Genomic DNA, 26,443 nt, shown 5'->3' with positions numbered 1-26,443 from the left:
TGGGGCGCTGTGGGTGTCGGTGTTATGGGGGGGGGGGGAGGCAGCGGGTGTGAGTATGATGGGGGTGATAGTTCTCCTGTAGTATGAGTGCAGTAATGCTGTGTAGTAGCAGGTGACAGGTTATCGGAGTATGTCTCCGCTTCCACCAATCAGAATGCGGGAGCAGTGGCCCTATTTGCATATCAGTGCGCACGCCGTCCTCGGCCAATCACAGCGCCCCTCTCCCGAGTCTCCCCCACGGAGATGCCATCAGTCCTTGCGCGCCGTGACGTCATTACACACCTTCAGGGGGCGGTCCCTCCGCCGCAGCACAGAACGTCTCAATCCCTACCGTAACATCATGAGCCAATCACAAAGCACGGTGTCCGCGAGCGTACTCGGGATCCCGCCCACTGTGCGACTGTGCGCGTGCCCGCCTGGGGAGGAGGAAGAGCAGAGAGCGCGGCCCCGAGCTGAGGCGGAGGATCCGGGAAGATGGGGGAGAAAGCGGGAACACGGTGAGTCCTGCCCGGGGGAGGGAGAGCTGTCACTGACACCCGGCGGACTGGGTCCTGCGCTGTGTACTGCTATATACACGTAGTACTGCCCCGTATACTGCTATATACACGTAGTACTGCCCCGTATACTGCTATATACACGTAGTACTGCCCCGTATACTGCTATATACACGTAGTACTGCCCCGTATACTGCTATATACACGTAGTACTGCCCCGTATACTGCTATATACACGTAGTACTGCCCCGTATACTGCTATATACACGTAGTACTGCCCCGTATACTGCTATATACACGTAGTACTGCCCCGTATACTGCTATATACACGTAGTACTGCCCCGTATACTGCTTTATACACGTAGTACTGCCCCGTATACTGCTTTATACACGTAGTACTGCCCCGTATACTGCTATATACACGTAGTACTGCCCCGTATACTGCTATATACACGTAGTACTGCCCCGTATACTGCTATATACACGTAGTACTGCCCCGTATACTGCTATATACACGTAGTACTGCCCCGTATACTGCTATATACACGTAGTACTGCCCCGTATACTGCTATATACACGTAGTACTGCCCCGCATACTGCTATATACACGTAGTACTGCCCCGCATACTGCTATATACACGTAGTACTGCCCCGCATACTGCTATATACACGTAGTACTGCCCCGCATACTGCTATATACACGTAGTACTGCCCCGCATACTGCTATATACACGTAGTACTGCCCCGCATACTGCTATATACACGTAGTACTGCCCCGCATACTGCTATATACACGTAGTACTGCCCCGCATACTGCTGTATACACGTAGTACTGCCCCGTATACTGCTGTGTACGCGTAGCAATGCCCCGGGTACCGCTGTGTACGCGTAGTACTGCCCCGTGTACTGCTGTGTACGCGTAGCACTGCCCCGGGTACCGCTGTGTACGCGCAGCACTGCCCCGGGTACCGCTGTGTACGCGCAGCACTGCCCCGGGTACCGCTGTGTACGCGCAGCACTGCCCCGGGTACCGCTGTGTACGCGCAGCACTGCCCCGGGTACCGCTGTGTACGCGCAGCACTGCCCCGGGTACCGCTGTGTACGCGCAGCACTGCCCCGGGTACCGCTGTGTACGCGCAGCACTGCCCCGGGTACCGCTGTGTACGCGCAGCACTGCCCCGGGTACCGCTGTGTACGCGCAGCACTGCCCCGGGTACCGCTGTGTACGCGCAGCACTGCCCCGGGTACCGCTGTGTACGCGCAGCACTGCCCCGGGTACCGCTGTGTACGCGCAGCACTGCCCCGGGTACCGCTGTGTACGCGCAGCACTGCCCCGGGTACCGCTGTGTACGCGCAGCACTGCCCCGGGTACCGCTGTGTACGCGCAGCACTGCCCCGGGTACCGCTGTGTACGCGCAGCACTGCCCCGGGTACCGCTGTGTACGCGCAGCACTGCCCCGGGTACCGCTGTGTACGCGCAGCACTGCCCCGGGTACCGCTGTGTACGCGCAGCACTGCCCCGGGTACCGCTGTGTACGCGCAGCACTGCCCCGGGTACCGCTGTGTACGCGCAGCGCTGCCCCGGGTACCGCTGTGTACGCGCAGCGCTGCCCCGGGTACCGCTGTGTACGCGCAGCGCTGCCCCGGGTACCGCTGTGTACGCGCAGCGCTGCCCCGGGTACCGCTGTGTACGCGCAGCGCTGCCCCGGGTACCGCTGTGTACGCGCAGCGCTGCCCCGGGTACCGCTGTGTACGCGCAGCGCTGCCCCGGGTACCGCTGTGTACGCGCAGCGCTGCCCCGGGTACCGCTGTGTACGCGCAGCGCTGCCCCGGGTACCGCTGTGTACGCGCAGCGCTGCCCCGGGTACCGCTGTGTACGCGCAGCGCTGCCCCGGGTACCGCTGTGTACGCGCAGCGCTGCCCCGGGTACCGCTGTGTACGCGCAGCGCTGCCCCGGGTACCGCTGTGTACGCGCAGCGCTGCCCCGGGTACCGCTGTGTACGCGCAGCGCTGCCCCGGGTACCGCTGTGTACGCGCAGCGCTGCCCCGGGTACCGCTGTGTACGCGCAGCGCTGCCCCGGGTACCGCTGTGTACGCGCAGCGCTGCCCCGGGTACCGCTGTGTACGCGCAGCGCTGCCCCGGGTACCGCTGTGTACGCGCAGCGCTGCCCCGGGTACCGCTGTGTACGCGCAGCGCTGCCCCGGGTACCGCTGTGTACGCGCAGCGCTGCCCCGGGTACCGCTGTGTACGCGCAGCGCTGCCCCGGGTACCGCTGTGTACGCGCAGCGCTGCCCCGGGTACCGCTGTGTACGCGCAGCGCTGCCCCGGGTACCGCTGTGTACGCGCAGCGCTGCCCCGGGTACCGCTGTGTACGCGCAGCGCTGCCCCGGGTACCGCTGTGTACGCGCAGCGCTGCCCCGGGTACCGCTGTGTACGCGCAGCGCTGCCCCGGGTACCGCTGTGTACGCGCAGCGCTGCCCCGGGTACCGCTGTGTACGCGCAGCGCTGCCCCGGGTACCGCTGTGTACGCGCAGCGCTGCCCCGGGTACCGCTGTGTACGCGCAGCGCTGCCCCGGGTACCGCTGTGTACGCGCAGCGCTGCCCCGGGTACCGCTGTGTACGCGCAGCGCTGCCCCGGGTACCGCTGTGTACGCGCAGCGCTGCCCCGGGTACCGCTGTGTACGCGCAGCGCTGCCCCGGGTACCGCTGTGTACGCGCAGCGCTGCCCCGGGTACCGCTGTGTACGCGCAGCGCTGCCCCGGGTACCGCTGTGTACGCGCAGCGCTGCCCCGGGTACCGCTGTGTACGCGCAGCGCTGCCCCGGGTACCGCTGTGTACGCGCAGCGCTGCCCCGGGTACCGCTGTGTACGCGCAGCGCTGCCCCGGGTACCGCTGTGTACGCGCAGCGCTGCCCCGGGTACCGCTGTGTACGCGCAGCGCTGCCCCGGGTACCGCTGTGTACGCGCAGCGCTGCCCCGGGTACCGCTGTGTACGCGCAGCGCTGCCCCGGGTACCGCTGTGTACGCGCAGCGCTGCCCCGGGTACCGCTGTGTACGCGCAGCGCTGCCCCGGGTACCGCTGTGTACGCGCAGCGCTGCCCCGGGTACCGCTGTGTACGCGCAGCGCTGCCCCGGGTACCGCTGTGTACGCGCAGCGCTGCCCCGGGTACCGCTGTGTACGCGCAGCGCTGCCCCGGGTACCGCTGTGTACGCGCAGCGCTGCCCCGGGTACCGCTGTGTACGCGCAGCGCTGCCCCGGGTACCGCTGTGTACGCGCAGCGCTGCCCCGGGTACCGCTGTGTACGCGCAGCGCTGCCCCGGGTACCGCTGTGTACGCGCAGCACTGCCCCGGGTACCGCTGTGTACGCGCAGCAGTATATACTGCTATATACACCCCCTGCAGCTCCTCTGTGCTGGTCCTGCTCCCTCTGTCTCCTTATATGTAGATCTCCTGGTATCTCCTCTGTATATCACCGGCTCTGTCTCCTCGCTGCCTCTCGCATTGTATCCTCTGGTTCTGTATGATATGCCGTTCCCTTTTATGGTGTCAGTGTGCACTGACCTTCTCGCATTGTATTCTGTGTATTGTGTGTGGGCCTCGTGGAAGCTGTGTACACTGCCGCTGTGTCATTATTTACCTGTAGGGGGAGGTAGCGCTCATTTACATGGGAAATGTGTGGTGGTGAGTGGCCGGACTGATTTGCACATGGACTCCTGCAGTATAACGCCCCCACCCCTCAATTAAAGGGGAAGTCCAGTTGAAACTCAGCCCTGAACTCTGGAACTTCCCCTCGCCCTGAAGACTGAACTTGTTCCATCCAATCTGCAGGAATCCTGGAAAGCTGGGTAGTAATATATGTCACTCTGCTTTTTCAGATTCCTGGTGGACCAAGTTGTCTCGTTATGGGTTTCAGGGATGTTGAATGTGGCTCTAGGCTCATGGAAAGCTGGGTTAATGTGTAGATGGCTAGGTCTGGGGAAAGCTGGGTCTGCAGTGATGCTCCCCCTGTCTGATCCAGTTTTCCCCCCAGAGCTCCATGTTTTCTAGACAGATTTGCAACCTCTGAATCCAGGTAAAGCTCAGTTGAATCATTCAGAGTTCTGGGAAAGCTGGGTGGATGAAGCTCCTGCAGGAGTGCGGCTCCTTCCTGTACAGCCACAGCCCCTGCGTCATGAGACGGTCAGGAAGGAAGCGGGTAGAGAGGCGGCGGGTCACACGTCTGACAGTGGGTGCCAGGCCATGGCAACTATCATGTACTGTACTGTAGTTGCAACCAGAGCTGCATGTTTTATACTCATGTAATGACCAAAGCTGGAGCTATTGTACTCCAGTCACAACCAGAGCTGCATGAATAATACGAATCACCTCATCTGCATTCTTCATCCTCCAGTCACAACCAAAGATTATTATACCTGCCAGAGCTGCATCTATAATGCTCCGCTCCCTGCCGGAGCTGCATCTATAATGCTCCGCTCCCTGCCGGAGCTGCATCTATAATGCTCCGCTCCCTGCCAGAGCTGCACTTATAATGCTCCGCTCCCTGCCGGAGCTGCACTTATAGTGCTCCGCTCCCTGCCGGAGCTGCACTTATAATGCTCCGCTCCCTGCCAGAGCTGCGTTTATAATTGTGTTGTTTTTTTTTCTTTTCATCTTTTGCAGAGTTTTCAAAAAGTCCAGCCCAAATTGTAAGGTGAGTGCTGGCGGGAGGAGGCTGCGGGGAGGAAGGGGTTATTTCTTGCTGTCACCATAGCTTCTCCCATGGGTGGTGGGTGGAGCGCAGTCTCGGGAGGCTTTGGCGGGTCCCCGGGGTGGGATGGGTACAGGGCGATGTAAACACAACACAAGCTGCGAGAGATAGCGAGCTGTGCGGGCAGGAGATAAGCCGGGGGCAGGAGATAGAGCTGTGCGGGCAGGAGATAAGCCGGGGGCAGGAGATAAGCCGGGGGCAGACATGGACCTGTCAGATCTGGAGAGGATCCGCTGCATCGTGCCCCGGGGCATCACCGTCTACAAGAAGCAGCTGCGCAGTGTGGTAATGTCACCAGGGGGGCAGCGGGGGGAGCACTCACACTGTCACCAGGGGGGCAGCGGGGGGAGCACTCACACTGTCACCAGGGGGGCAGCGGGGGGAGCACTCACACTGTCACCAGGGGGGCAGCGGGGGGAGCACTCACACTGTCACCAGGGGGGCAGCGGGGGGAGCACTCACACTGTCACCAGGGGGGCAGCGGGGGGAGCACTCACGCTGTCACCAGGGGGGCAGCGGGGGGAGCACTCACGCTGTCACCAGGGGGGCAGCGGGGGGAGCACTCACGCTGTCACCAGGGGGGCAGCGGGGGGAGCACTCACGCTGTCACCAGGGGGGCAGCGGGGGGAGCACTCACGCTGTCACCAGGGGGGGCAGCGGGGGGAGCACTCACGCTGTCACCAGGGGGGGCAGCGGGGGGAGCACTCACGCTGTCACCAGGGGGGGCAGCGGGGGGAGCACTCACGCTGTCACCAGGGGGGGCAGCGGGGGGAGCACTCACGCTGTCACCAGGGGGGGCAGCGGGGGGAGCACTCACGCTGTCACCAGGGGGGGCAGCGGGGGGAGCACTCACGCTGTCACCAGGGGGGGCAGCAAGGGGAGCACTCACGCTGTCACCAGGGGGGCAGCAGGGGGAGCACTCACGCTGTCACCAGGGGGGCAGCAGGGGGAGCACTCACGCTGTCACCAGGGGGGCAGCAGGGGGAGCACTCACGCTGTCACCAGGGGGGCAGCAGGGGGAGCACTCACGCTGTCACCAGGGGGGGCAGCAGGGGGAGCACTCACGCTGTCACCAGGGGGGGCAGCAGGGGGAGCACTAACGCTGTCACCAGGGGGGGCAGCAGGGGGAGCACTAACGCTGTCACCAGGGGGGGCAGCAGGGGGAGCACTAACGCTGTCACCAGGGGGGCAGCAGGGGGAGCACTAACGCTGTCACCAGGGGGGCAGCAGGGGGAGCACTAACACTGTCACCAGGGGGGCAACTAACGACTTATCTCCCTGTCTTGCAGCTCACAGTGTACCTTGGGAAAAGAGATTTTGTGGATCACCTCGATCGAGTGGATCCTGTCGGTAGGTATTTACTGATTCTATAACCAGATCTGCCTGAGGGGTTAATAATTTGGGATGCTTGTTATTATACCCCAGAGCTGCACTCACTATTCTGCTGCTGGTGCAGTCACTGTGTACATACATGACATTACTTATCCTGTACTGATCCTGAGTTACATCCTGTATTATACCCCAGTGCTGCACTCACTATTCTGCTGCTGGTGCAGTCACTGTGTACATACATGACATTACTTATCCTGTACTGATCCTGAGTTACATCCTGTATTATACTCCAGAGCTGCACTCACTATTCTGCTGCTGGTGCAGTCACTGTGTACATACATGACATTACTTATCCTGTACTGATCCTGAGTTACATCCTGTATTATACCCCAGAGCTGCACTCACTATTCTGCTGCTGGTGCAGTCACTGTGTACATACATGACATTACTTATCCTGTACTGATCCTGAGTTACATCCTGTATTATACTCCAGAGCTGCACTCACTATTCTGTTGCTGGTGCAGTCACTGTACATACATGACATTACTTATCCTATACTGACCCTGAGTTACATCCTGTATTATACCCCAGAGCTGCACTCAATATTCTGCTGCTGGTGCAGTCACTTTTTACATATATGACATTACTTATCCTGTACTGATCCTGAGTTACATCCTGTATTATACTCCAGAGCTGCACTCACTATTCTGCTGGTGCAGTCACTGTGTACATACATGACATTACTTATCCTGTACTGATCCTGAGTTACATCCTGTATTATACCCCAGAGCTGCACTCAATGTTCTGCTGGTGCAGTCACTGTGTACATACATGACATTACTTATCCTGTACTGATCCTGAGTTACATCCTGTATTATACTCCAGAGCTGCACTCACTATTCTGCTGCTGGTGCGGTCACTGTGTACATACATGACATTACTTATCCTGTACTGATCCTGAGTTACATCCTGTATTATACCCCAGAGCTGCACTCACTATTCTGCTGCTGGTGCAGTCACTGTGTACATACATGACATTACTTATCCTGTACTGATCCTGAGTTACATCCTGTATTATACCCCAGAGCTGCACTCACTATTCTGCTGCTGGTGCAGTCACTGTGTACATACATGACATTACTTATCCTGTAATGATCCTGAGTTACATCCTGTATTATACTCCAGAGCTGCACTCAGTATTCTGCTGCTGGTGCAGTCACTGTGTACATACATGACATTACTTATCCTGTACTGATCCTGAGTTACATCCTGTATTATTCTCCAGAGCTGCACTCACTATTCTGCTGCTGGTGCAGTCACTGTGTACATACATGACATTACTTATCCTGTACTGATCCTGAGTTACATCCTGTATTATACCCCAGAGCTGCACTCACTATTCTGCTGCTGGTGCAGTCACTGTGTACATACATGACATTACTTATCCTGTACTGATCCTGAGTTACATCCTGTATTATACTCCAGAGCTGCACTCACTATTCTGCTGCTGCTGCAGTCACTGTGTACATACATGACATTACTTATCCTGTACTGATCCTGAGTTACATCCTGTATTATACCCCAGAGCTGCACTCACTATTCTGCTGCTGGTGCAGTCACTGTGTACATACACGTCATTACTTATCCTGTACTGATCCTGAGTTACATCCTGTATTATACTCCAGAGCTGCACTCACTATTCTGCTGCTGGTGCAGTCACTGTGTACATACATGACATTACTTATCCTGTACTGATCCTGAGTTACATCCTGTATCATACTCCAGAGCTGCACTCACTATTCTGCTGCTGGTGCAGTCACTGTGTACATACATGACATTACTTATCCTGTACTGATCCTGAGTTACATCCTGTATTATACCCCAGAGCTGCACTCACTATTCTGCTGCTGGTGCAGTCACTGTGTACATACATGACATTACTTATCCTGTACTGATCCTGAGTTACATCCTGTATTATACCCCAGAGCTGCACTCACTATTCTGCTGGTGCAGTCACTGTGTACATACATGACATTACTTATCCTGTACTGATCCTGAGTTACATCCTGTATTATACTCCAGAGCTGCACTCACTATTCTGCTGCTGGTGGAGTCACTGTGTACATGCATGACATTACTTATCCTTTACTGATCCTGAGTTACATCTCATATTATATCCCAGAGCTGCACTCACTATTCTGCTGCTGGTGCAGTCACTGTGTACATACATGACATTACTTATCCTGTACTGATCCTGAGTTACATCCTGTATTATACCCCAGAGCTGCACTCACTATTCTGTTGCTGGTGCAGTCACTGTACATACATGACATTACTTATCCTGTACTGATCCTGAGTTACATCCTGTATTATACTCCAGAGCTGCACTCACTATTCTGCTGCTGGTGCAGTCACTTTTTACATATATGACATTACTTATCCTGTACTGATCCTGAGTTACATCCTGTATTATACTCCAGAGCTGCACTCACTATTCTGCTGGTGCAGTCACTGTGTACATACATGACATTACTTATCCTATACTGACCCTGAGTTACATCCTGTATTATACCCCAGAGCTGCACTCACTATTCTGCTGGTGCAGTCACTGTGTACATACATGACATTACTTATCCTGTACTGATCCTGAGTTACATTCTGTATTATACTCAGGAGCTGCACTCACTATTCTGCTGCTGGTGCAGTCACTGTGTACATACATGACATTACTTATCCTGTACTGATCCTGAGTTACATTCTGTATTATACTCAGGAGCTGCACTCACTATTCTGCTGCTGGTGCAGTCACTGTGTACATACATGACATTACTTATCCTGTACTGATCCTGAGTTACATCCTGTATTATACTCCAGAGCTGCACTCACTATTCTGCTGCTGGTGCGGTCACTGTGTACATACATGACATTACTTATCCTGTACTGATCCTGAGTTACATCCTGTATTATACTCCAGAGCTGCACTCACTATTCTGCTGCTGGTGCAGTCACTGTGTACATACATGACATTACTTATCCTGTACTGATCCTGAGTTACATCCTGTATTATACCCCAGAGCTGCACTCACTATTCTGCTGCTGGTGCAGTCACTGTGTACATACATGACATTACTTATCCTGTACTGATCCTGAGTTACATTCTGTATTATACTCAGGAGCTGTACTCACTATTCTGCTGCCGGTGCAGTCACTGTGTACATACATGACATTACTTATCCTGTACTGATCCTGAGTTACATCCTGTATTATACCCCAGAGCTGCACTCACTATTCTGGTGCAGTCACTGTGTACATACATGACATTACTTATCCTGTACTGATCCTGAGTTACATCCTGTATTATACCCCAGAGCTGCACTCACTATTCTGCTGCTGGTGCAGTCACTGTGTACATACAGGACATTACTTATCCTGTACTGATCCTGAGTTACATCCTGTATTATACCCCAGAGCTGCACTCACTATTCTGCTGCTGGTGCAGTCACTGTGTACATACATGACATTACTTATCCTGTACTGATCCTGAGTTACATCCTGTATTATACCCCAGAGCTGCACTCACTATTCTGCTGGTGCAGTCACTGTGTACATACATGACATTACTTATCCTGTACTGATCCTGAGTTACATCCTGTATTATACTCCAGAGCTGCACTCACTATTCTGCTGCTGATGCAGTCACTGTGTACATACATGACATTACTTATCCTGTACTGATCCTGAGTTACATCCTGTATTATACCCCAGAGCTGCACTCACTATTCTGCTGCTGGTGCAGTCACTGTGTACATACATAACATTACTTATCCTGTACTGATCCTGAGTTACATCCTGTATTATACTCAGGAGCTGCACTCACTATGCTGCTGCTGGTGCAGTCACTGTGTACATACATGACATCACTTATCCTGTACTGATCCTGAGTTACATCCTGTATTATACCCCAGAGCTGCACTCACTATTCTGCTGCTGGTGCAGTCACTGTACATACATGACATTACTTATCCTGTACTGATCCTGAGTTACATCCTGTATTATACCCCAGAGCTGCACTCACTATTCTGCTGCTGGTGCAGTCACTGTGTACATACATGCCATTACTTATCCTGTACTGATCCTGAGTTACATCCTGTATTATACTCCAGAGCTGCACTCACTATTCTGCTGCTGGTGCAGTCACTGTGTACATACATGACATCACTTATCCTGTACTGATCCTGAGTTACATCCTGTATTATACCCCAGAGCTGCACTCACTATTCTGCTGGTGTAGATACGTTTTATATATTATGACTGCACTGTATTGTCATGTTCATCCCCTGCCTTTGTTTGGTTTTGTAGACGGTGTGGTTTTGGTTGACACAGATTATCTGAAGGATCGTAAAGGTAGGTAGTTTATGTGTGCCCAGGCCACCTACTGTCCTCTGTTACATATTTGATGTGACCAGCGCTGTAGTTGACCCCTCTCCTCTCCTCTCACTGTTCAGTCTACGTCACCCTGACCTGTGCTTTCCGCTATGGCCGGGAGGACCTGGACGTCTTGGGGCTGTCGTTCCGGAAGGATCTCTTCATCTCCACCTTCCAGGCGTTCCCCCCACTACCCGAGGAGAAGAAGCCCCTCACCCGCCTGCAGGAGAGGCTGATCAAGAAGCTGGGGGAGCAGGCGCACCCCTTCTACTTCACCGTAAGTGTCCATCACTTCCTCCTCCTCTACCTCCAGACGGGGGCCATTCTCATCCTTTTCCTCGCTGTTTTACCAGATTCCACAGAATTTGCCGTGTTCAGTGACGCTTCAGCCTGGACCGGAGGATACTGGGAAGGTGAGTGATGGGGCAGGTAGGTACCAGGTAGATGGGCTCTGGTTGTAGAGCGGTCAGGTGTGTGATGGTTGGAAGCTGAACGGCTGTAGCCTCCAGTCATCATGCACTGCGCTCTATTACCTCCTCGTCCCACCAGCTACTGCATGTATCATTTGTGCCCCTCTGCCCCCGCTCTTGCTGTTCCCCGGCGGGCCCCTCTGCCTCTGCCCCCCGCTCTTGCTGTTCCCCGGCGGGCCCCTCTGCCTCTGCCCCCGCTCTTGCTGTTCCCCGGCGGGCCCCTCTGCCTCTGCCCCCGCTCTTGCTGTTCCCCGGCGGGCCCCTCTGCCTCTGCCCCCCGCTCTTGCTGTTCCCCGGCGGGCCCCTCTGCCTCTGCCCCCGCTCTTGCTGTTCCCCGGCGGGCCCCTCTGCCTCTGCCCCCGCTCTTGCTGTTCCCCGGCGGGCCCCTCTGCCTCTGCCCCCCGCTCTTGCTGTTCCCCGGCGGGCCCCTCTGCCTCTGCCCCCCGCTCTTGCTGTTCCCCGGCGGGCCCCTCTGCCTCTGCCCCCGCTCTTGCTGTTCCCCGGCGGGCCCTTCTGCCTCTGCCCCTGCCCCCCGCTCCTGCTGTTCCACGACGGGCCCCTCTGCCTCTGCCCCCGCTCTTGCTGTTCCCTGACGGGCCCTTCTGCCTCTGCCCCCCGCTCTTGCTGTTCCCCGGCGGGCCCCTCTGCCTCTGCCCCCCGCTCTTGCTGTTCCCCGGCGGGCCCCTCTGCCTCTGCCCCCGCTCTTGCTGTTCCCCGGCGGGCCCCTCTGCCTCTGCCCCTGCCCCCCGCTCCTGCTGTTCCACGACGGGCCCCTCTGCCTCTGCCCCCGCTCTTGCTGTTCCCTGACGGGCCCTTCTGCCTCTGCCCCCGCTCTTGCTGTTCCCTGACGGGCCCTTCTGCCTCTGCCCCCGCTCTTGCTGTTCCCTGACGGGCCCCTCTGCCTCTGCCCCCCGCTCTTGCTGTTCCCCGGCGGGCCCCTCTGCCCACCTGTCTGTCCTCCTATCTCTCTCCCTTTGGACCCGTGTTGTGTTTCCTCCGGTCTCCCCACGCTGAGTCTCTCTGCCTTGTCTTTAGGCTTGCGGTGTGGATTATGAAATTCGTGCCTTCTGTGCCAAGTCCATGGAGGAAAAGATGCACAAGAGGTAGGACCGGGCCCGGAGCCGAGGCACAAACCTCTGGTGATCAATAATAAGTGTTTTATATTATCCTATTTCTTAGCGGAGATGTTATGACTGTGATGTGCCGCTGATATGTAGAAGTGTTTGATGTGATGACACTCCGTGTGTCGCAGCGCTCAGGTTTTCCTCCTGTGGGTCCTTGCATCATTCCCATCATTTATTTCTGTAGGATAATTATCGTCTTCTCGCTTGTCACTTTCCTTACTGCTTCAGGCGAGGAAACGGTATGAGCAGCGGCCCCTTGGGCTGATCGCCGGGCCCCGGCCTCTGGGGAGAGGCTCATGTGTTGTTTCCCTGTGTACTGCCCCCTAGAGGATACGGTGCCCAGGGCCAGGAAGCATCTGTCATGTTTACTCCGACACGCAATATAGTGGTGTACAGGGGGACAGGTCCTATAGATAGAGCGGCGGCCAAAGGGGCCTCTGGCTATGGAGGTGGATGGGGCCTATAGATGTGGAGGTGGATGGGGCCCTCTAGCTGTGGTGGCGGTGTACAAGGGGCCCAACTTAATTGCTCCTTTTGCTCCTTGTGTAGTAGTAACGGCTGCCAGCACCAGGGGCCCCAAGGGAGCAGGAGGACGGGGCCCGTGTTTACTGCACCAAGGTATTTATAACTTGTATCCTGACTGAGAACAACAGCAGCTTATTAATAGACCACGCAGGGTTAACCAGCGCCAAACTCAGGCAGCACCCGCAGGTAGAGCTATCTGCTCTGGGGAAAGCTGGGTGTTTGTAAATCTGGCATTGGATATTCACAGTTTTGATGGGCGTCAGGAAGGTCTGGCACGATCACCTGTACACTGTAGGTACTGGCCGGTCCCAGGTCGCTCCACAGGCCTAATCTGGACACCTCTGGCTATTTCATTGCAGTTCCATCCATTAAAGTGAATGAGGCTGAGTTGCAGTACCACACATGACCTGTGGTGAGCTGCGACACTGGTTTAAGTACAAAGCAGGTTTTCCTAAACCTGGACATCCCCTGCAGATCAGTGAAAGTATCGGAAAACTTATACACTGTAACGAGCTCAGCAGCTGTAAGCAGGACCAGGAACTATTCATCCAAGTTCTCCTTGTTTTCCTGTTTTCGTAGGAACTCTGTGCGTCTGGTCATCAGGAAGGTGCAGTTCGCCCCGGAGAAGGCGGGGCCACAGCCCGTAGCGGAGATCACCCGCCAGTTCCTGATGTCTGACCGCTCGCTGCACCTCGAGGCTTCACTTGACAAGGAGGTACATGCAGGGGCGACATTACTATTACTTGGCTGGGGAGTCCTGTGCGAGGGTCTGGTGCAGGTGATGTACATGGGTTCCCCTCCTGACTGATGTTTTCTTCCAGCTCTATTACCACGGCGAACCCATCAATGTGAACGTGCACGTGACCAACAACTCCAACAAGACAGTCAAGAGGGTGAAGGTGTCTGGTACGTGCAAAACCCCCCAAACTTATCCAACCCCCGTCCTCCTCCTCACCATCTCTGCTCCAAGACTGATACTAGAGGACACGACCTTACTACACTGAAAAAAATGTATATGTCCGGATAATGCTCCAAGTATGTTGGGTGCATGTCCTCACACTGCTGTGCTCTTTGTTCTCTGCTTTCAGCTGTCCCACTGTTATGCAGCAAAAGTTGGCCGAGGATTTTGTTGAAAAAGCTATTTCTTTGAGGGGGGGAGACGCTGTGAAGGCGGCTCGGAGCTAAGAGCACAGCAGTGTGAGGACAAATTTCATGCTGCTACTTGCCACATACACAAAGCTCTGATTACACGTCTCTCCAGGGACACTACATTATGCACCAGTATGAGCTGGTGGTGCTGGTGTGATGGGCCTGGACCTACAGACACTGTGATCCAAAGAACCATGAATTCTACCAGCAGATCCTGAAGGAGAATGATCCGGCCGTCTGCTCAAACAACAAAATGTATTTTTCATAAAAATTGTTCTTCCTAATAACTGTGTGTGTTCCCTTTCAGTCAGACAATTCGCTGACATCTGTCTGTTCAGCACGGCCCAGTACAAGTGTCCGGTCGCACAGATTGAACTGGAGTAAGTACACTCCAGCTCCCCTCTCCGTAGACTTCTCCATCCCCTCTCCATAGACTTCTCCATCCCCTCTCCATAGACTTCTCCATCCCCTCTCTCCATAGACTTCTCCATCCCCTCTCTCCCTAGACTTCTCCATCCCCCCTCTCCCTAGACTTCTCCATCCCCTCTCTCTTCCTAGACTTCTCCATCCCCTCTCTCTTCCTAGACTTCTCCATCCCCTCTCTCCCTAGACTTCTCCTCCATCCCCTCTCTCCCTAGACTTCTCCATCCCCTCTCTCCCTAGACTTCTCCATCCCCTCTCTCCCTAGACTTCTCCCTCCCCTCTCTCCCTAGACTTCTCCATCCCCTCTCTCCCTAGACTTCTCCATCCCCTCTCTCCCTAGACTTCTCCATCCCCTCTCTCCCTAGACTTCTCCATCCCCTCTCTCCCTAGACTTCTCCATCCCCTCTCTCCCTAGACTTCTCCCTCCCCTCTCTCCCTAGACTTCTCCATCCCCTCTCTCCCTAGACTTCTCCATCCCCTCTCTCCCTAGACTTCTCCATCCCCCCGCTCCCTAGACTTCTCCATCCCCCCTCTCCCTAGACTTCTCCCTCCCCGCTCTCCCTAGACTTCTCCCTCCCCGCTCTCCCTAGACTTCTCCATCCCCTCTCTCCCTAGACTTCTCCATCCCCTCTCTCCCTAGACTTCTCCATCCCCTCTCTCCCTAGACTTCTCCATCCCCTCTCTCCCTAGACTTCTCCATCCCCTCTCTCCCTAGACTTCTCCATCCCCTCTCTCCCTAGACTTCTCCATCCCCTCTCTCCCTAGACTTCTCCATCCCCTCTCTCCCTAGACTTCTCCATCCCTTCTCTCCATAGACTTCTCCATCCCCCCTCTCCCTAGACTTCTCCATCCCCTCTCTCCCTAGACTTCTCCTCCATCCCCTCTCTCCCTAGACTTCTCCATCCCCTCTCTCCCTAGACTTCTCCATCCCTTCTCTCCATAGACTTCTCCATCCCCTCTCTTCCTAGACTTCTCCATCCCCCCTCTCCCTAGACTTCTCCATCCCCTCTCTCTTCCTAGACTTCTCCATCCCCTCTCCATAGACTTCTCCATCCCCTCTCTCCCTAGACTTCTCCATCCCCTCTCTCCCTAGACTTCTCCATCCCCGCTCTCCCTAGACTTCTCCATCCCCTCTCTCCCTAGACTTCTCCATCCCCTCTCTCCCTAGACTTCTCCATCCCTTCTCTCCATAGACTTCTCCATCCCCTCTCTTCCTAGACTTCTCCATCCCCTCTCTCCCTAGACTTCTCCATCCCCCCTCTCCCTAGACTTCTCCATCCCCTCTCTCCCTAGACTTCTCCATCCCTTCTCTCCATAGACTTCTCCATCCCCTCTCTTCCTAGACTTCTCCATCCCCTCTCTCCCTAGACTTCTCCATCCCCCCTCTCCCTAGACTTCTCCATCCCCTCTCTCCCTAGACTTCTCCATCCCCCCTCTCCCTAGACTTCTCCATCCCCGCTCTCCCTAGACTTCTCCATCCCCGCTCTCCCTAGACTTCTCCATCCCCTCTCTTCCTAGACTTCTCCATCCCCTCTCTCCCTAGACTTCTCCATCCCCTCGCTCCCTAGACTTCTCCATCCCCTCGCTCCCTAGACTTCTCCATCCCTTCTCTCCATAGACTTCTCCATCCCCTCTCTTCCTAGACTTCTCCATCCCCCCTCTCCCTAGACTTCTCCATCCCCTCTCTTCCTAGACTTCTCCATCCCCTCTCTCCCTAGACTTCTCCATCCCCTCTCTCCCTAGACTTCTCCATCCCCTCTCTCCCTAGACTTCTCCATCCCCTCTCTCCCTAGACTTCTCCCTCCCCGCTCTCCCTAGACTTCTCCATCCCCTCTCTTCCTAGACTTCTCCATCCCCTCTCTCCCTAGACTTCTCCATCCCCTCTCTCCCTAGACTTCTCCATCCCCGCTCTCCCTAGACTTCTCCATCCCCTCTCTCCATAGACTTCTCCATCCCCTCTCTTCCTAGACTTCTCCATCCCCTCTCTCCCTAGACTTCTCCCTCCCCGCTCTCCCTAGACTTCTCCATCCCCTCTCTCCCTAGACTTCTCCATCCCCTCTCTCCCTAGACTTCTCCATCCCCTCTCTCTCCCTAGACTTCTCCATCCCCTCTCTCCCTAGACTTCTCCATCCCCTCTCTCCCTAGACTTCTCCATCCCCTCTCTCCCTAGACTTCTCCATCCCCTCTCTCCCTAGACTTCTCCATCCCCTCTCTCCCTAGACTTCTCCATCCCTTCTCTCCATAGACTTCTCCATCCCTTCTCTTCCTAGACTTCTCCATCCCCGCTCTCCCTAGACTTCTCCCTCCCCGCTCTCCCTAGACTTCTCCCTCCCCGCTCTCCCTAGACTTCTCCATCCCCTCTCTCCCTAGACTTCTCCATCCCCTCTCTCCCTAGACTTCTCCATCCCCTCTCTCCCTAGACTTCTCCATCCCCTCTCTCCCTAGACTTCTCCATCCCCTCTCTCCCTAGACTTCTCCATCCCTTCTCTCCATAGACTTCTCCATCCCTTCTCTTCCTAGACTTCTCCATCCCCGCTCTCCCTAGACTTCTCCCTCCCCGCTCTCCCTAGACTTCTCCATCCCCTCTCTCCCTAGACTTCTCCCTCCCCTCTCTCCCTACACTTCTCCATCCCCTCTCTCCCTAGACTTCTCCATCCCCTCTCTCCCTAGACTTCTCCATCCCCTCTCTTCCTAGACTTCTCCATCCCCTCTCCCTAGACTTCTCCATCCCCTCTCTTCCTAGACTTCTCCCTCCCCTCTCTTCCTAGACTTCTCCATCCCCTCTCTCCATAGACTTCTCCATCCCCTCTCTTCCTAGACTTCTCCATCCCCTCTCTCCCTAGACTTCTCCATCCCCTCTCTCCCTAGACTTCTCCATCCCCTCTCTCCCTAGACTTCTCCATCCCTTCTCTCCATAGACTTCTCCATCCCCTCTCTTCCTAGACTTCTCCATCCCCTCTCTCCCTAGACTTCTCCATCCCCTCTCTCCCTAGACTTCTCCATCCCTTCTCTCCCTAGACTTCTCCATCCCCTCTCTTCCTAGACTTCTCCATCCCCTCTCTCCCTAGACTTCTCCATCCCCTCTCTTCCTAGACTTCTCCATCCCCTCTCTTCCTAGACTTCTCCATCCCCTCTCTTCCTAGACTTCTCCATCCCCGCTCTTCCTAGACTTCTCCATCCCTTCTCTCCATAGACTTCTCCATCCCCTCTCTTCCTAGACTTCTCCATCCCCTCTCTCCCTAGACTTCTCCATCCCCCCTCTCCCTAGACTTCTCCATCCCCTCTCTCCCTAGACTTCTCCATCCCCCCTCTCCCTAGACTTCTCCATCCCCGCTCTCCCTAGACTTCTCCATCCCCGCTCTCCCTAGACTTCTCCATCCCCTCTCTTCCTAGACTTCTCCATCCCCTCTCTCCCTAGACTTCTCCATCCCCTCGCTCCCTAGACTTCTCCATCCCCTCGCTCCCTAGACTTCTCCATCCCTTCTCTCCATAGACTTCTCCATCCCCTCTCTTCCTAGACTTCTCCATCCCCCCTCTCCCTAGACTTCTCCATCCCCTCTCTTCCTAGACTTCTCCATCCCCTCTCTCCCCAGACTTCTCCATCCCCTCTCTCCCTAGACTTCTCCATCCCCTCTCTCCCTAGACTTCTCCATCCCCTCTCTCCCTAGACTTCTCCCTCCCCGCTCTCCCTAGACTTCTCCATCCCCTCTCTTCCTAGACTTCTCCATCCCCTCTCTCCCTAGACTTCTCCATCCCCTCTCTCCCTAGACTTCTCCATCCCCGCTCTCCCTAGACTTCTCCATCCCCTCTCTCCATAGACTTCTCCATCCCCTCTCTTCCTAGACTTCTCCATCCCCTCTCTCCCTAGACTTCTCCCTCCCCGCTCTCCCTAGACTTCTCCATCCCCTCTCTCCCTAGACTTCTCCATCCCCTCTCTCCCTAGACTTCTCCATCCCCTCTCTCTCCCTAGACTTCTCCATCCCCTCTCTCCCTAGACTTCTCCATCCCCTCTCTCCCTAGACTTCTCCATCCCCTCTCTCCCTAGACTTCTCCATCCCCTCTCTCCCTAGACTTCTCCATCCCCTCTCTCCCTAGACTTCTCCATCCCTTCTCTCCATAGACTTCTCCATCCCTTCTCTTCCTAGACTTCTCCATCCCCGCTCTCCCTAGACTTCTCCCTCCCCGCTCTCCCTAGACTTCTCCCTCCCCGCTCTCCCTAGACTTCTCCATCCCCTCTCTCCCTAGACTTCTCCATCCCCTCTCTCCCTAGACTTCTCCATCCCCTCTCTCCCTAGACTTCTCCATCCCCTCTCTCCCTAGACTTCTCCATCCCCTCTCTCCCTAGACTTCTCCATCCCTTCTCTCCATAGACTTCTCCATCCCTTCTCTTCCTAGACTTCTCCATCCCCGCTCTCCCTAGACTTCTCCCTCCCCGCTCTCCCTAGACTTCTCCATCCCCTCTCTCCCTAGACTTCTCCCTCCCCTCTCTCCCTACACTTCTCCATCCCCTCTCTCCCTAGACTTCTCCATCCCCTCTCTCCCTAGACTTCTCCATCCCCTCTCTTCCTAGACTTCTCCATCCCCTCTCCCTAGACTTCTCCATCCCCTCTCTTCCTAGACTTCTCCCTCCCCTCTCTTCCTAGACTTCTCCATCCCCTCTCTCCATAGACTTCTCCATCCCCTCTCTTCCTAGACTTCTCCATCCCCTCTCTCCCTAGACTTCTCCATCCCCTCTCTCCCTAGACTTCTCCATCCCCTCTCTCCCTAGACTTCTCCATCCCTTCTCTCCATAGACTTCTCCATCCCCTCTCTTCCTAGACTTCTCCATCCCCTCTCTCCCTAGACTTCTCCATCCCCTCTCTCCCTAGACTTCTCCATCCCTTCTCTCCCTAGACTTCTCCATCCCCTCTCTTCCTAGACTTCTCCATCCCCTCTCTCCCTAGACTTCTCCATCCCCTCTCTTCCTAGACTTCTCCATCCCCTCTCTTCCTAGACTTCTCCATCCCCGCTCTCCCTAGACTTCTCCATCCCCGCTCTCCCTAGACTTCTCCATCCCCTCTCTCCATAGACTTCTCCATCCCCTCTCTCCCTAGACTTCTCCATCCCCTCTCTCCCTAGACTTCTCCATCCCCTCTCTTCCTAGACTTCTCCATCCCCTCTCTTCCTAGACTTCTCCATCCCCGCTCTTCCTAGACTTCTCCATCCCCTCTCTTCCTAGACTTCTCCATCCCCTCTCTCCCTAGACTTCTCCATCCCCTCTCTCCCTAGACTTCTCCATCCCCTCTCTTCCTAGACTTCTCCATCCCCTCTCTTCCTAGACTTCTCCATCCCCTCTCTCCATAGACTTCTCCATCCCCTCTCTCCCTAGACTTCTCCATCCCCTCTCTCCCTAGACTTCTCCATCCCCTCTCTTCCTAGACTTCTCCATCCCCTCTCTTCCTAGACTTCTCCATCCCCGCTCTTCCTAGACTTCTCCATCCCCTCTCTCCCTAGACTTCTCCATCCTCTCTTCCTAGACTTCTCCATCCCCTCTCTCCCTAGACTTCTCCATCCCCTCTCCCTAGACTTCTCCATCCCCTCTCTTCCTAGACTTCTCCATCCCCCCTCTCCCTAGACTTCTCCATCCCCTCTCCCTAGACTTCTCCATCCCCTCTCTTCCTAGACTTCTCCATCCCCTCGCTCCCTAGACTTCTCCATCCCCTCGCTCCCTAGACTTCTCCATCCCCTCTCTCCCTAGACTTCTCCATCCCCTCGCTCCCTAGACTTCTCCATCCCCTCTCTCCCTAGACTTCTCCTCCATCCCCTCTCTTCCTAGACTTCTCCATCCCCGCTCTCCCTAGACTTCTCCTCCATCCCCTCTCTCCCTAGACTTCTCCTCCATCCCCTCTCTCCCTAGACTTCTCCATCCCCTCTCTCCCTAGACTTCTCCATCCCCTCTCTCCCTAGACTTCTCCATCCCCTCTCTCCCTAGACTTCTCCATCCCTTCTCTCCATAGACTTCTCCATCCCTTCTCTTCCTAGACTTCTCCATCCCCGCTCTCCCTAGACTTCTCCCTCCCCGCTCTCCCTAGACTTCTCCCTCCCCGCTCTCCCTAGACTTCTCCCTCCCCTCTCTCCCTAGACTTCTCCATCCCCTCTCTTCCTAGACTTCTCCATCCCCTCTCCCTAGACTTCTCCATCCCCTCTCTTCCTAGACTTCTCCCTCCCCTCTCTTCCTAGACTTCTCCATCCCCTCTCTCCATAGACTTCTCCATCCCCTCTCTTCCTAGACTTCTCCATCCCCTCTCTCCCTAGACTTCTCCATCCCCTCTCTCCCTAGACTTCTCCATCCCCTCTCTCCCTAGACTTCTCCATCCCTTCTCTCCATAGACTTCTCCATCCCCTCTCTTCCTAGACTTCTCCATCCCCTCTCTCCCTAGACTTCTCCATCCCCTCTCTCCCTAGACTTCTCCATCCCTTCTCTCCCTAGACTTCTCCATCCCCTCTCTTCCTAGACTTCTCCATCCCCTCTCTTCCTAGACTTCTCCATCCCCGCTCTCCCTAGACTTCTCCATCCCCGCTCTCCCTAGACTTCTCCATCCCCGCTCTCCCTAGACTTCTCCCTCCCCTCGCTCCCTAGACTTCTCCATCCCCTCTCTTCCTAGACTTCTCCATCCCCTCGCTCCCTAGACTTCTCCATCCCCGCTCTCCCTAGACTTCTCCATCCCCTCTCTCCCTAGACTTCTCCATCCCCGCTCTCCCTAGACTTCTCCATCCCCTCTCTCCCTAGACTTCTCCATCCCCGCTCTCCCTAGACTTCTCCATCCCCTCTCTCCCTAGACTTCTCCATCCCCTCTCTTCCTAGACTTCTCCATCCCCTCGCTCCCTAGACTTCTCCATCCCCTCTCTCCATAGACTTCTCCATCCCCTCTCTCCCTAGACTTCTCCATCCCCTCTCTCCCTAGACTTCTCCATCCCCTCTCTTCCTAGACTTCTCCATCCCCTCTCTTCCTAGACTTCTCCATCCCCTCTCTTCCTAGACTTCTCCATCCCCGCTCTTCCTAGACTTCTCCATCCCCTCTCTTCCTAGACTTCTCCATCCCCTCTCTTCCTAGACTTCTCCATCCCCTCTCTCCATAGACTTCTCCATCCCCTCTCTCCCTAGACTTCTCCATCCCCTCTCTCCCTAGACTTCTCCATCCCCTCTCTTCCTAGACTTCTCCATCCCCTCTCTTCCTAGACTTCTCCATCCCCGCTCTTCCTAGACTTCTCCATCCCCTCTCTCCCTAGACTTCTCCATCCTCTCTTCCTAGACTTCTCCATCCCCTCTCTCCCTAGACTTCTCCATCCCCTCTCTCCCTAGACTTCTCCATCCCCTCTCCCTAGACTTCTCCATCCCCTCTCTTCCTAGACTTCTCCATCCCCCCTCTCCCTAGACTTCTCCATCCCCTCTCCCTAGACTTCTCCATCCCCTCTTCCTAGACTTCTCCATCCCCTCTCTTCCTAGACTTCTCCATCCCCTCTCTTCCTAGACTTCTCCATCCCCTCGCTCCCTAGACTTCTCCATCCCCTCGCTCCCTAGACTTCTCCATCCCCTCTCTCTTCCTAGACTTCTCCATCCCCTCTCTCCCTAGACTTCTCCATCCCCTCTCTCCCTAGACTTCTCCATCCCCTCGCTCCCTAGACTTCTCCATCCCCTCTCTCCCTAGACTTCTCCTCCATCCCCTCTCTTCCTAGACTTCTCCATCCCCGCTCTCCCTAGACTTCTCCTCCATCCCCTCTCTCCCTAGACTTCTCCTCCATCCCCTCTCTCCCTAGACTTCTCCTCCATCCCCTCTCTCCCTAGACTTCTCCATCCCCTCTCTTCCTAGACTTCTCCATCCCCTCTCTTCCTAGACTTCTCCATCCCCTCGCTCCCTAGACTTCTCCATCCCCCCTCTCCCTAGACTTCTCCATCCCCTCTCTCCCTAGGCTTCTCCATCCCCTCTCTTCCTAGACTTCTCCATCCCCTCTCTCCCTAGACTTCTCCATCCCCTCGCTCCCTAGACTTCTCCATCCCCTCTCTCCCTAGACTTCTCCATCCCCTCTCTTCCTAGACTTCTCCATCCCCTCTCTTCCTAGACTTCTCCATCCCCTCTCTTCCTAGACTTCTCCATCCCCTCTCTCCCTAGACTTCTCCATCCCCTCGCTCCCTAGACTTCTCCATCCCCTCTCTTCCTAGACTTCTCCATCCCCTCTCTCCCTAGACTTCTCCATCCCCTCTCTTCCTAGACTTCTCCATCCCCTCTCTCCATAGACTTCTCCATCCCCTCTCTCCCTAGACTTCTCCATCCCCCTCGCTCCCTAGACTTCTCCATCCCCTCTCTCCCTAGACTTCTCCATCCCCCTCGCTCCCTAGACTTCTCCATCCCCTCTCTTCCTAGACTTCTCCATCCCCTCTCTTCCTAGACTTCTCCATCCCCTCTCTCCCTAGACTTCTCCATCCCCTGCTCCCCTCCTCTTTCCATAGACTTCTCCCTCTGACCACCGCTCTACTCCTCTTCTTCTCAGTGACCAAGTCGCCCCCAGTTCCACATTCTGTAAAGTTTACACCCTCACCCCCACGCTGTCCAACAATCGGGAGAAGAGGGGCCTCGCCCTAGACGGGAAGCTGAAGCACGAGGACACCAACCTGGCATCCAGTACCATGTGAGTGTCATGGCGGGGCCGGGGTCATGCTCCCCGCACCCTGTAGTAACCTCTGCAGCGTCACGGCCGTGCCGGGGTCATGCTCCCCGCACCCTGTAGTAACCTCTGCAGTGTCACGGCCGGGTCATGCTCCCCGCACCCTGTAGTAACCTCTGCAGTGTCACGGCCGGGTCATGCTCCCCGCACCCTGTAGTAACCTCTGCAGTGTCACGGCCGGGTCATGCTCCCCGCACCCTGTAGTAACCTCTGCAGTGTCACGGCCGGGGTCATGCTCCCCGCACCCTGTAGTAACCTCTGCAGTGTCACGGCCGGGTCATGCTCCCCGCACCCTGTAGTAACCTCTGCATTGTCCTGGCCGGGTCATGCTCCCCGCACCCTGTAGTAACCTCTGCAGTGTCACGGCCGGGTCATGCTCCCCGCACCCTGTAGTAACCTCTGCAGTGTCACGGCCGGGTCATGCTCCCCGCACCCTGTAGTAACCTCTGCAGTGTCACGGCCGGGTCATGCTCCCCGCACCCTGTAGTAACCTCTGCAGTGTCACGGCAGGGTCATGCTCCCCGCACCCTGTAGTAACCTCTGCAGTGTCACGGCCGGGGTCATGCTCCCCGCACCCTGTAGTAACCTCTGCAGTGTCACGGCCGGGTCATGCTCCCCGCACCCTGTAGTAACCTCTGCAGTGTCACGGCCGGGTCATGCTCCCCGCACCCTGTAGTAACCTCTGCAGTGTCACGGCCGGGTCATGCTCCCCGCACCCTGTAGTAACCTCTGCAGTGTCACGGCCGGGTCATGCTCCCCGCACCCTGTAGTAACCTCTGCAGTGTCACGGCCGGGTCATGCTCCCCGCACCCTGTAGTAACCTCTGCAGTGTCACGGCCGGGTCATGCTCCCCGCACCCTGTAGTAACCTCTGCAGTGTCACGGCCGGGTCATGCTCCCCGCACCCTGTAGTAACCTCTGCAGTGTCACGGCAGGGTCATGCTCCCCGCACCCTGTAGTAACCTCTGCAGTGTCACGGCTGGGGTCATGCTCCCCGCACCCTGTAGTAACCTCTGCAGTGTCACGGCCGGGTCATGCTCCCCGCACCCTGTAGTAACCTCTGCAGTGTCACGGCTGGGGTCATGCTCCCCGCACCCTGTAGTAACCTCTGCAGTGTCACGGCCGGGTCATGCTCCCCGCACCCTGTAGTAACCTCTGCAGTGTCACGGCTGGGCCGGGGTCATGCTCCCCGCACCCTGTAGTAACCTCTGCAGTGTCACGGCCGGGTCATGCTCCCCGCACCCTGTAGTAACCTCTGCAGTGTCACGGCAGGGTCATGCTCCCCGCACCCTGTAGTAACCTCTGCAGTGTCACGGCCGGGGTCATGCTCCCCGCACCCTGTAGTAACCTCTGCAGTGTCACGGCAGGGTCATGCTCCCCGCACCCTGTAGTAACCTCTGCAGTGTCACGGCCGGGGTCATGCTCCCCGCACCCTGTAGTAACCTCTGCAGTGTCACGGCCGGGTCATGCTCCCCGCACCCTGTAGTAACCTCTGCAGTGTCACGGCCGGGTCATGCTCCCCGCACCCTGTAGTAACCTCTGCAGTGTCACGGCCGGGTCATGCTCCCCGCACCCTGTAGTGACCTCTGCAGTGTCTCGGCCGGGTCATGCTCCCCGCACCCTGTAGTAACCTCTATTTGCTTTGCTTCCAGAGTGAAGGAGGGCTCCAGTAAGGAAGTGCTGGGCATTCTGGTCTCCTACAAGGTGAAGGTGAAGCTGGTGGTGTCCCGCGGAGGGTGAGTGCCGTACACTATGGCTGCTGTGCTGCGCTACAGCTGCAGGTGGCGATACTGACGTCTCTGCTCCGTCTCTCTCAGGGATGTCGCTGTGGAGCTGCCATTTGTCCTGATGCATCCAAAGCCCCCAGAGACGGTGACGCGCCCCCTCTCCGGTGAGTCTGATACCCCCACAGCTGTGCTATGGACATCAGTCTGCTGCCACCTAGTGGGGAGATGCTGGAACTACATCCACTATCTTACCTGAAACATCAGGTTACTCCATTGTTAATCTCATAACCTACCCCCTCATGCTACTACACTGCCCCTCTGTTCTGTCCTGAGGACAGGCCTGTGTCTGATAGATAAAAATTAATTTCTGTAATCTGTTCTCTAGTCACATCTCAAGCTTTCCTATTTTCTGATTTCCAGAGTTCCCTCAGACAGACGTCGCGGTGGATACAAATCTCATAGAGTTCGATACAAAGTAAGTGAACCCTCCTTTGTCTTCAGAGCCGCTGATCCTCGGGCACCACGTTTGGGTCGCACATGGCAGTCAGGTTTCAGCTGTAGCCTTCAGGGGTATACAGGGGGCGCTATACAGGGGCGCTCGTCCTCCTGGGAGCTGGGAGGTGCTGCCTACGAGGTGTCTGCTCCGACGTTATTGCTCCATGTGCCTGCAGGATTTCCTGGACCAAACCTGGACTGGACTGAGCTCAACGTGTCCATACAGCGGTTCTGGGTGCGGTCCAGGAAATCCTGCAAGTTTTGATCAAACTAAAAGAGGCAATCAGAGACGCCTCTGATCCCTACCTCTCGCCCTTCGCATCAGCAAGCTGTTGGCATTCCAAGGGTTAAGGAGTTCCCCAAGGAAAACCTTGGATACAGCCTCCCCCTTGTAGACATGTCTTGTGGTCCACTCCTTCACCATATATAGGGCACATCCTGGACACGTCCAATCTTGCATCCAATTAGTTTTCGGTTCTGTGGCTGGAGGGGTGAGAGGCAATTGTTGGGAGTGACTTTGTTTTTCTGTGAGCATTGTGCAGCATTGGATGTGACTAGAGCATAACACGTCCCGTGTCTGTGTTCAGTTTCCCTCAGGACGACGACATAGTCTTCGAAGACTTCGCCAGACTGAGGCTGAAAGGATTAAAAGACGACAAAGAGGACGACGAAGCCTACTGCTAGCCCCACCCACCCTGTGGAGGCTCCGCCCTCACTGCCACTGGAGACCCCGCCCCCTTGCAAGGGGGAGCCCATGCTCTGGAATGGAGAGATCTCACAGAGTTACGTGTAGCAGAGGGCAGGCAGCGTCCGGGTGTATGTATATAGT

At 56.1% G+C, this 26,443-nt stretch overlaps 1 protein-coding gene across 2 annotated transcripts; it reads left to right on the top strand.

The window, feature by feature from the left end:
- Positions 1-278: 278 nt before the first annotated feature.
- ARRB2 (arrestin beta 2) lies at positions 279-26,443 on the top strand. 2 transcript variants are annotated; one of them, XM_072149804.1, is made up of 15 exons: positions 279-497; positions 5,155-5,185; positions 6,532-6,592; positions 10,934-10,978; positions 11,080-11,276; positions 11,353-11,412; positions 12,505-12,572; positions 13,698-13,833; positions 13,940-14,024; positions 14,575-14,647; positions 23,220-23,357; positions 25,045-25,128; positions 25,210-25,283; positions 25,540-25,594; positions 26,202-26,443. In XM_072149804.1, exons 1-15 carry the CDS (start codon positions 475-477, stop codon positions 26,296-26,298), a joined length of 1,227 nt encoding a protein of 408 aa, XP_072005905.1. In that variant the 5' UTR covers positions 279-474; the 3' UTR covers positions 26,299-26,443. The 2 variants fall into 2 exon arrangements, with proteins under 2 accessions (XP_072005905.1, XP_072005904.1); XM_072149803.1 differs by lacking the exons at positions 279-497; positions 5,155-5,185 and adding an exon at positions 5,397-5,527.

The sequence above is a fragment of the Engystomops pustulosus genome, chromosome 4, assembly GCF_040894005.1.
Source record: "Engystomops pustulosus chromosome 4, aEngPut4.maternal, whole genome shotgun sequence".
Taxonomy (NCBI): Eukaryota; Metazoa; Chordata; class Amphibia; order Anura; family Leptodactylidae; genus Engystomops; species Engystomops pustulosus.
Note: the sequence above shows the minus strand (reverse complement) of the source record. Positions and strands in the feature narration are given on the sequence as shown.

Excerpts from the sequence above, each read along its gene's own strand:
- ARRB2 (XM_072149803.1), top strand. The coding sequence starts at position 5,447 with ATGGACCTGTCAGATCTGGAGAGGATCCGCTGCATCGTGCCCCGGGGC. Across the intron at positions 5,528-6,531 it reads AGAAGCAGCTGCGCAGTGTG|CTCACAGTGTACCTTGGGAA; the intron begins GTAATGTCACCA and ends CCTGTCTTGCAG. Across the intron at positions 12,573-13,697 it reads GAGGAAAAGATGCACAAGAG|GAACTCTGTGCGTCTGGTCA; the intron begins GTAGGACCGGGC and ends CTGTTTTCGTAG.